General features: G+C 35.0%; 2 protein-coding genes across 2 annotated transcripts; one reads left to right on the top strand and one right to left on the bottom strand.

The window, feature by feature from the left end:
• The first annotated feature begins 1109 nt into the window (after positions 1-1109).
• Positions 1110-1955, top strand: LOC108968467 (heat shock protein 23-like). The gene has a single exon (XM_018932518.1). It carries the CDS (start codon positions 1283-1285, stop codon positions 1793-1795), a length of 513 nt encoding a protein of 170 aa, XP_018788063.1. The 5' UTR covers positions 1110-1282; the 3' UTR covers positions 1796-1955.
• Positions 1956-4143: 2188 nt separating this feature from the next.
• On the bottom strand, positions 4144-5082 carry LOC108968468 (heat shock protein 23-like). The gene has a single exon (XM_018932519.1). It carries the CDS (start codon positions 4861-4863, stop codon positions 4351-4353), a length of 513 nt encoding a protein of 170 aa, XP_018788064.1. The 5' UTR covers positions 4864-5082; the 3' UTR covers positions 4144-4350.
• Positions 5083-11526: the final 6444 nt, after the last annotated feature.

Consider the following 11526-nt stretch of genomic DNA (forward strand, 5'->3'; position numbering starts at 1 on the left):
CGTTCCTAGAATAACGGAACTTTTTGCTCGCGCAATATTAGGGATGTTGCATAACGAAATATACCTTGTTTTTTTACATGTTGTAAAAAAGTACTGAATGACTTAATTATATGAGCACAARTGTATGTACATACATGTCCATATGTATATTGGGTGGTCGAAAAAGTCTATTCGTATTTTGACAATAGATGTCGTTGCCGTCGTATATTTCTAGTGCTACCAATCACATTTTGTCATACTATATACATACATATATAGTGTTGGAATGGTGAGACTTTAAGCTTCAAGTAACCAAAAAAAAATTATATGCGGGAAAGTTGAAAACAAGTTACAGCTGAAGAATGCTACCAATGTAGTATGTGAATTTTACGGAGACATGACAAAAAGTGGTCGACGGAAATGGTACATATGTATGCATGTATTTGTATATTTATGATTATAAATATAAAAAGAATAAGACTTTTTMGACTACCCAATATTATTTGCAACATATTATATGTACATACTTACATATGTATGAATACATATTAAGCATATTCCATATATCCACATTTTTCGCCAGAAATTTCACCAATCAAAAAAATAATAAATATGTGAACAAATGTACATACAATAATATGCTATACATATGGTTGCATATAATAAAAATACTTTAGGTCCACAGATAAAGTTAATCAATGAAAAGCTTTTATATGTACATATAAGCTTATAAGAACTCATTAAATGAGTTTCATTTATGTGTATATGTGTGTACATACATACATACATATGTAGATAAATTCACATCATATTTAAACAAGCCAGCTGACAAAGTGCCAAAGTACATATATAATAATAAATAAGAACGTTCGAGCAAATTCTGGAARCCGAAATATCGTCCTAATGTTTGGCAAACAAACCCAAAAGGCACAAATGTTTGTATATACACGTGTGTACATATGTATTGAAAGTATAATGCAGGCAATTGACAAAAAATAAAAAGCATGAGAACGATAGAAGGCTCTATTACACTCAGTATACGTATGGATGTGTCGTTGCTGTTATCTCACACCACAGCAAAAAGGTTGCTCCGTTAGTCGCGAGTATAAATACACCAGCACTCGCGATTGTCGGCATAGTTGAATTTCAAACAGCAAGCACTAACAAAGCGTTGAAGAAGCGCACAAAAAAACCTCAAACAAAATCTGAAACTACTTTTTTTTTTTATTAAGAACAAAGCGAAAAAACTGTTTTTAAATTTTTCTATTACTGTGAAGTGAATAARCTARATACAAAAATAGAAATGTCATCTCTACCRTTGATCTTGAGCTTGGCTGATGATTTGAGCCGCTTGACTCCATTCTACGAACCGGTGTTCTACACTCGTTGGCCCGCCGTTACCACTTCGCCCAATGGCCGTTTGCGAAAATTTGAAAAGGAYTTACCCGTWGCAACTGTGGGAAAAGATGGTTTCCAAGCCAGTATGGATGTACAACAGTTCAAGCCCAGTGAGTTGAGCGTGAAAGTGGTCGATGATCACATCGTGGTCGAGGGTAAACACGAGGAGCGTGAAGATGATCATGGTTACATCGCACGACACTTTGTTCGTCGTTATGCTTTACCAAAAGGATTTCAGGCCGATAAAGTRGTTTCCACACTGTCTTCGGATGGCGTGTTAACAGTTAATGTGCCAAAGCCGGCAATCGAGGATAAGTCCAATGAGCGTGTGATCCAAATTCAGCAAACTGGACCAGCTCATTTGAATGTAAAGGATAATCCTGAGGAGGCTACCAAAGAAGAGAAAGCAAAAGCGTGATTCCTACATATATCATTTACTTAATTCATAAGCATTGTATAAAAGTATTCATTTGGTTCATTATTAAATATTTGGTAATTAAGAAATAAGTCTGAAATTTAGGTTTTTGTTGCGTTTAAAAACTAAATTAAAAATAAAACAATTGTTTCAATTAAAGCTACTAAATTGTCTTCTTATTTTCTTATTATTATAAAAGTTGGCCCATTTCGAGGTCTTTTTTTTTATAAAGAAAAAACACAGAAACTTCAGTTTTAATGGGGAATGTGCGTTATCATTCGAAAGCACATTATTTGGTATTTGTTTTGAGGATTAAGTATCTCTTTCTTAGATCCAGGTCCATGCTAATTATCAGGTCTCAAATTTGAGTCAATATTTTGAGACTAACGCGAGAGACTGTTTAGTTAACTGTAACTAGTCACAAATTAAGACTTTACCCCAAAATTTCTCAAATAGTGACTAGAGACTGCTTAGAGAATTCCCCATTAGACTTTACATATCCCCACAGGAAAAAGTCTGCCGGTCCGGATCAATTTCAAGTTGTTGCGCTCACCCCAATTCACGAACATACGACTATTCTCACGTTCTTGCGTCAATTCGATCATATCAATATGTAGGCCCAAATCTTCTGTAAAATTCACCACAACGACTTCACAGAGATGTTTGAGAACGACATGTGACAGACTGACTTGGGTATTTCTCAATTGATGCGTCAGCGGCAGCAATATTCTCGACACTAGGGCCACTTCTTTGTCTCACTGGCATGGGGACATTTTGTACTGTGCATTTGGATTCAAATTTTCCTACTAGACAGTCAATTGTTGATCTGACAGGACGATTACGACGACCATCATTTGGACTATCTTAAAGTTGAGGCCACTGACTCCGAATTTCGGTAGTAAATTTAATAATTTTGACTCGTTGTGGGATCGTATGTATGTATATCTTTCCATGATAAAATTGCAAACCTTACTGAAGAAAAATGTCAAATGAACGGGAAAAATATGGCTGTCTCTATCGGTCTACCTTTGTAGCGTCCCTATTGTAATAACCGTTATATGTAAGAAGGTTCAAAATTGACGCATATGGGAAAAAGAGCAACCTGAAGAGATTCGAGAGCAGCCATTTCATCCAGAAAAACAACGGTTTAGTGTGGTTTGTGAGCCGGTGGAGTCATCGGTTCATATTCTTTCAAAAATTGTGCTGGTGAGAACGTAACCGTCAATGGTGACCGTTATCGCGACCGGTCCGACTATTTGGAAATAGGTTGGACCGGTCGATTGGCCACCAAGACCTAGTGATATCACACCGTTAGACTTTTAATGTAGGGATATATAAAGTCTAAAGTCTATGCGGACAATCCCGCTTCGAGCACAACATCACACGTGTTATTCGTAATTCCAAGAATATGATATATGTAACTCTTACTACTCCGTAATGTTTATGGAAGCCGAGCCAACTGGGAAGTATGTATCTCCTTGTAAATAAATTCCGATCATTTTCGTTGTCATTTACAACAATAGTACAGTAGACGGGTTAGCCACCTTTGCAAACGTTAAAAGGAGAGTCAAAAAACTTTCCTTGTTTTCTAGTAATCTTAATCCTCATGTTCAAGGGACCTCTCCATGAAACGATTTTACTAATATGCTTACAGCCCTAACCTGGGTCCTTGCATAAGAAATTAAGGGGTACATGGGTTTACGGGTTTCAAAAAATCGATTTTTTGTTGTCTTATTAAATTCTATAACATCTCTAGAATATTGTCCTAAATTTTCTAGTAGGAAATAGTAATAGTTTTGGAGATACAGCCGTTCCGCCGTCTTTAAACGCGTTTTTCTCGAAACCGTGTTTTTGAAGTCGGTTGGCAAGATTTCTCGAGAACTATTCAATCGATCTTTATGAAATTTTACGCAAGTCTTTGAGATACAATTCTTAAAGACCTATACGAAGTATTTTTTTCGATTAGAACTAATTGGAAAAAAATGTCGCGAAATTCTCATTTCTTAGTGAAAATATCTGTCAAAAATCCAATATTCAGTTTTTTTCTTCGTCCAAGTTCTAAATTAAGGTTTCAACCAGAACAGATATTTTTCACTTTTGATGATTATATAAGCCACTAAGCCATCCATTATCCTGCCAACGCGGGCGCATCTTCTTTTCAAGGGGTCATCGGAAATGACCGAATTTAAAATATTTTTTAAAAAATTTCAGAATTTCTTAATGTGTACATATAAAAAATTCGAATAAAATTTTTAATTTTTTATATAAGAAAAAAATTGTTGAAAAAAAACTGCTCTCGAGGATACCCATGATGTATAAATGCATATATTGTATAATTAAATATAACAAGGTTTAGCTTTAAATGTTAGGATTTATTTAAATGCGACATTTTATATATATTTTAGAAATTATGTAAATTTATAATACAATTTTTGATAGCAATTAATTGCATATGTGCATGTGTGTGTATACTAATTGAAGTGATTTAACAGTTAAACCATTCGATTGAATTGACTGAATAAACCCTGAGCAGCAAAAAGAGTGCAGACGGTGAACGCTTAAGCGCTTGCCTGCTCCTGACTTTCGACTTCTTTGGGATTCTCCTTCACATTCAAGTGAGCGGGACCAACTTGCTGAATTTGGATCACACGCTCGTTGGACTTATCCTCGAYGGCTGGCTTTGGCACACGTACCGTTAASACGCCATCCGAAGACAGGGTAGAAACTACTTTATCGGCCTGGAATCCTTTTGGCAAAGCATAGCGGCGAACAAAGTGTCGTGCRATGTAACCATGATCATCTTCACGTTCCTCGTGTTTACCCTCRACCACGATATGGTCATCGACCACCTTAACACTCAACTCACTCGGCTTGAATTGCTGCACATCTAAACTGGCCTGGAAGCCGTCCTTGCCCACAGTGGCTACGGGCAAATCCTTTTCGAATTTACGCAGTTGATTTCCGGGTGCGGCGGCTAGTGCCGGCCAGCGCGAGTAGAAGGCCGGTTCGTAGAAGGGCGTCAAGCGGCTGAGGTCATCGGCCAAGCTCAAGATCAATGGTAGGTTTGCCATTTTTTCACTTTCAATTTACTTTTCACTTTCAATAAATGCACGWAATTGTAACTTTGAAATTTTTWATTAGCTTTTSTTTTTTGTTTTTGCTTTGATGGGCGCTTGTTCAACGCGTYTATCTTTTGCGATTTTCTGTTCAACTGATGTCGACTGCTGAAGAGCCGTGCTCTTTTATACTCTCAGATATTTCGAATTTTTGGAAGAGTGCAACAAACACAATAGCAGCAGACTACCGCAATTGATAAGAACGCAGAGCTTTTTGTATTCGCGCCGGCGCGTTCACATACGAACATACATATCTATGTATCTACGAGAGAGCGGCGAACGTGACTGACGTTGTGGCACTAACCTACGGGAATCTCCGAGAAAATTCAATAGTATCTATGATATAGTGCTTTTCAGTGTCGTTTGCGTTTATTTTGCCGGCGAAAGCTTTCTCGCTCCGTGAAATGTTGCAAATTATTTTTACATACAAAATAACATTGTTCTGACTATGCTCGATAAGAGTTGCTAAATGGCAAAGAATTTACGTGAACATACTCGTAAAAGTGGGAGGAACTTTCTGATTATGAATATACAATGTTTTTTATGTTTCTTTGTGTGAATATTGATATTAAATATAAATTGAATCAATATATATTTATTTTATTTTTTAATATATGTATGTATATGAACATATTTATATTAAGTGACTGATATTGTACAGCTGTTTAGTGCATTGTCAGTAAACAAAACGTATGTATGTATGTATATATTTAAAATTTTCAAAGGTTAAAAAAATCGTATCTATAATTTTGGATTTCTGAATAATATATTTTAAATAACCGACTTTAATCGCAAATTTATGTAAAAAAAAAATGTAAGATTGAACCCCTTTCTTATAACATAAACGGGTTTGAAAATATCTTTAACTTGATTTTAATCAATCAGTTTGTATGGCAGCTTTTCATGCACCATATCCTTTTTTTTTTAATATTTTCATCAGTTAAAGAAATCGTACGTCCTCCAGGTGGATGTGGAAGGAATTCGAAGGTCAATTGTGATACCCTGCATCATCTTGATGAAACAGCATKTTCATTTTCATTTTTAAAAACATCATTTGCGGCCGGTCCATGCGCATACCAAAACACAAAGGCCATAATCTTGTCATCCGACTGTTTCATTTTTCCACGTATTATTGTGGGTTCATCGTGTGCAGTCCACTCGGCTGACTGTTGATCAGACTTCACAGTGAAATAAGGGAGTCATGTTTCATCCATAGGCAAATATACGCTCACAAAGTCGAGTTTATTATGTTTTAACATCTCCAAACACTACTCCGAATCATCAGCTCGCCGTTGTTTTTGGTCAAAAATGAGCTCGCGCGGCACCCACAGAGCTTTCTTATACGCGAATATTCGTGAATTATATGATGAACACGTTTAGTTGATATCAATATAGTGCCTGCTATATCCAACTACTTCACTTTATTGGCGTCYGAAATTATTTTCAGGATTTTTTCTGATGTTTTCATCGGCAAGCGTCTCTTTCGGGCGTTCACTGCCTCCATTGTTCTCCGTGCTCATTTGGTCTTCCAACCAAACTACTTTTCAACGGTTTCTTGGTGCTGATGATGATTAATTCAAACCTTAGCTTCAATAGTTTTTTTCCTCAAACATTTTTCTCTCRAGCTTTACTTTCTATGTGTTACAAATTTCGTGGTAACAGTATTTATTTCCTTTCCTAAAAAATTTAAGTAAATTAAATAAACATATGTACATATGTATGTATATGATTTTGCTTTGAAAGGGATTTCTACACTAAAAGTCTTCTGATTTTAAAAATTAAATTATATAGACGATTTTAAATTAATCCCAATTTCATGTGAGTATTTATTGTGATATYCGTAGACTTAAGTAATAGAGAAAATAAAAAAAATTTGTTGGACCAATTAGTTCAGGTTTTATAATTGTCAGAACCTTAGTGTCAACAATTTTAGTGCTTACAATTTTTGACGCTATGATTTCGTCAATTGTTTAGCTAAGGACCAGCTTGAAAGGTAAGAGAAGTTAAAGATAGTTATCGACCATTCGAAAGCCCATGAAGATCTATTGAAACCATCCACAGAATCGGACTAATGTGTCTTATATTTTGCACACCACTGCTTTTATCCATGGAATCAGTAGAGTTTTGGCTACAAACTTATACAACTTTTTTATTTCTATTTATACATATGTACATATGTACATGTCTATGTACATGACCACCTCTCCAGAAGATCTGAGCGTGGTTGCTCCTCTTTTGTTTGCTAATTTCTCCTCTTTATGCAGATTTCCAGTTTTAAAACAGCTTTTGGACAGACAATATGTACTTTCCATATATATAAAAGTATATAAGTAACTATATATTAGCCTCTGTAATACTATACATACACACAAACCGGCATGATTAAAAATAATTTTTTCGCACATCCAACGAAGTGGCGACACCTCTATGTTGCCGTGTGAGATTGAATGAATTTGTCGCCTATGCCACGCAACTACCAGATAGTCAGTCACCGTGGAAACCATAGCAAAAATTATCACACAAAAAATACAAATAAGTTTCTACATAATGTTCACAGGTCTGTGTCGCCTAAAAGATACAATCTTATTTTAAAACGTATACATATGTACATAARTGTGTGTGTGTATTTGCATTTGTGCGCTGCATGCGAATATATAAATTAACCGGTGCTTTGCAGCCATCAGCTGAATGCCATGTTCATTTCCAGTCAATGCGTTCCTCAAAGCGAACTTCGCCAGCGTAAATCCACACACAGCTGCGATGCACCAACCAAGTCAGCCAGTAGCTACGCAATTCCAGAAAATCGCATATCGTGTGTATCCACCAACCGTTGCGTAGACGTACATATGTGTGTATGTATGGTGTGTGTATCAGCGCACCTCGTGTGTATAAAATCGTTACGCTTTGAGTATCTACAAAGGCGAGTAGCGCTTTTGCCAGCCGCCGGGCGCTCAATATGGTTCATGTAAACCTGAAAGGGCCAAGGGACTGCTTTTCAGCGACATGCGCAGTGAAGCTTGCAAAAATTTTACGGTGCCCTAAACGACTGACTGCGACGTGCTGCGGCGTTCAGCCCCCYGACTTTCTGGAACTTCTGCGGGCAACTGGTCTGGTTACCAGCTGTTTTTTGTTGCTTTAACTGCTGTTCGTGCCGGTAAAATTGTTTGCTGTTGTTTGTGTTGTCTCGTTATTTGCCGGCACAACGACCGGTATGCTGACAACGAACGCCATACACACACACRCACAGCACTACACGGTGGCAACAATAACAACAGCTGAGCTGGGTGCTCTCTCAGCTGTTGTAGAATGAAAGCGATGGAAGTTTTGCGTAAAGTTCCAATGCACGAGGGATACTTTTCGCGTTTGTGTCGTGGCTGTTGGATGTATATAGAGAGATGTGATTTATGTATACGAATAATGTAGGCGCATGGGTGCATATTTATGAAGTGACATCTATGTGATGCTGATTCTTCAGGCGTTAAAGGTGTGCAGCTTCGCTACTTTGTTGCACTACAACATATGTATGTATGTATGTACATATGTTCATTACTAAACATTCTTTACAGGCATAAAAGTCAAATAGGGTTATTTTTTCATTTACATATACATATGTACATACATACATATATTGGCAGTCGAAAAAGTCTTTTCGTATTTCTAATCAAATTTCAACTTATTTTTTTTTTATACAATATTTAGAATGAACAATAGTGAACAAAAAAATTAACATTTTGGTCGACCACTTTTTGCCACTTTTCGGCTAGAAACCATATTCCATCAGTATAAAACTTTCATCAGTGTAAATCGACATTTCGAAATTTCCAGAACGGAAGCGAGTGAACCATTGTTGTGCTACACGAACTGATACAGTATCGTTTCCGTARACTTCACAAATTTCATTCGTGGCTTGCGTGGTATTCTTCTCGTTTTTATACAAACATTTCAAATTATATAGCGAATTTCTTCATTATTTTCACTCATTTTTGAAAAGCTGTAACTTTTTTAACTTCTTCGAATTTAATTTTTTTTTTCGGTTAAATGAAGCTTAAGCCTTTCACCTTTCCAACGTACCTTGTGGTATGACACAATATGATAGGTAGCACTAGAGATACATATATGTACATATGTACATATGTATGACTGCAACGACATTTAGTGCCAAAATACGAAGACTTTTTTGACAATCAATATGAAAAAAAAATCGTTGTGAACAGCGTTATAAGACATAATACGTAAAACTGTTGAAAAGTACACCTTTCCTGGTTCCAATCGTAAAAAACATCTTCCCATTATCAGTATGCCCACCTTCCTATCTACCAGCAGCTACATATACATACATACATGTACATACAATATACAAAAAAACATACATACATACACATATGGTATGTGTAGTGAAACACTTGCACGCGCAACATGCGAGAAATCATTTTTTATGGCCGTCTACTATTTTTTTGAGGTGCCTAAAAATAGCTGCTGTTTGTGGTAAAATGTTCTAGACATTAATATACATACAAATGTACATACATATACTTAAACAAAATTGTTTATACGAAATGATAAACAAATGCTACATTATTTGCAAAAATTTTGTTTACAAACAACAGCGGCAAGCGCAAGCCGACAACGTCACTAGACGAGCTTTTATATTGCATGAATTGTATGTACATATGTATGTATGTATGTAGATTGATTGTAGGTACATACTTCATCCACATAACATATGTATATCCATAAGTATGAGCATTTGTATGTATGAAAGTAAGTTCATTTACCACTGTTTGATTTCTGGGATAGTTATCGATTTTTTTAGCTAAATTAATTTGAGGTTTCACATTTACATACATACATATGTACATAGGCTAATTAAATAAGACATTTGAACGTGACCGCTGAATCCAATTTTCGAAAAAATTTATATTTTTATATACATACATATGTATGTATGCACGTAAAATGTTTATGTATCTACAAACTTAGGTATGTGAACATAGAAAGAAATAGCTCTGGAAAATTCCTTCCATTCTACAAAAATTTTATTTGCACACACGAAATGTCTAGAAAAGTTCTTAATAATAATATTGTTGCTGTAGTGGCTGTCAACAGTCAATACTTTTTTAACTCTTTAAGAATTTAGTAGAGCTGAAAACGCTTTAAAAGTTCAGCACGAAATTTAACACCTTCATCCATAAGTGATTACAAATATACACAGCTACACATGTATGTATACATATATGTACATATGTATGTATGTATGTATATTTTTTCTGTATGCGTATGGGTAAATTCTCTAAAATATATGTATACATAGGTATGTATGTATGTACATGCATGCGTACAATTATATGCTTAAAGTACAAGTACAAGCACTAGAAAATGTAATACATATGTATGTATGCATATGGACTACTTTGCTTTATATTGTAGCTTTTTGTATTAGTTTCTCAATTTTTTTTCTCATGAGAAGAATTTCAAAAATTTACTTAGCAACTTGCTTTTTTTTTTATTAATTATACATATATTTATCAACATCCATCCATAAATATCTAGAATATATTCTACATATAAATATGTAAGTATGTACAAATGAGTGTTAATCTAAAAATAATATAATCAAACTTTAACTGTTAGTATCTTTTAAACGGTTGGGTTTACGAAAAAATCGTGCAAACCTTTTTTGTAGAGCATTCAATTTCCTACAAAATCTAAGGAACAAGATATTTTTTCAAGTAATTGGAAGCGAGATATAAAGTTTTCTATATGATAATATGAAAAAATAGAAAATTGTAAGTTGTAAGACCTTCCCGTTACAATTAAGAATTCATTCTTGGAGAGGCTTCCTTAGAGGTGCCTAGGAACCCATTTTTCAGAGTACCAAACGAAAAAAAAAATTTTTTTTTTTTTTGAATCACCTTAATATACATACATATTATATACTCTACTGATTTGTAAGTGAAAACTTCAAAACTTTTCTCGTATTGTTAATAACAAATTGCGCATGTTTTCGTAGAAAATTTCTTAAATGTCTCACGATTGACATCAATCCCATGTAATCTAAGAAAACATATGTACATACATATGTATTGGAACTGAATGGGTTTCCTCGGGTAAAAAACTACCTTTATTCAAAAATTATTTTCTCATATAAAAAATTACGTATTTTATTAGAATTTTTTGTTGCTACAAACATACATACACTATTAACAAAGAAATTCCGAATTTTTCGGAAAAAATATTTTAAACTCGGCCATTGTGACACCATTTCCGATGACCCCTCGAAAAAAGATGCGCCCGCGTTGGCAGGATAACTCCTTACAGGATCATCTAAAGTGAAAAAATACCCGTTTTAGTTAAAACCTTAACTTAGAACTTGAACGAAAGGAAAAAAAACTGAAAATTGGATTTTTGCCAGACATTTTTACAAAGAAATTAAAATTTCAGTGAAAATTTCGCGACAATTTTTTTCAGATGGTTGTAGTCGAAAAAAAACCTTCGTCCTAGTCTTTAAGAATTGTATCTCAAGGACCTGTGCAAAATTTCATGACGACCAAAAACACAGTTTCAAGAAAAACGTGTTTAAAGAAGGCACACTTAGCCTAGCTAGCCTCGAGGGCACAA

Source organism: Bactrocera latifrons, unplaced genomic scaffold (genome assembly GCF_001853355.1).
Source record: "Bactrocera latifrons isolate USDA-ARS-PBARC rearing strain unplaced genomic scaffold, ASM185335v1 scaffold_217, whole genome shotgun sequence".
In the NCBI taxonomy this organism is placed as follows: Eukaryota; Metazoa; Arthropoda; class Insecta; order Diptera; family Tephritidae; genus Bactrocera; species Bactrocera latifrons.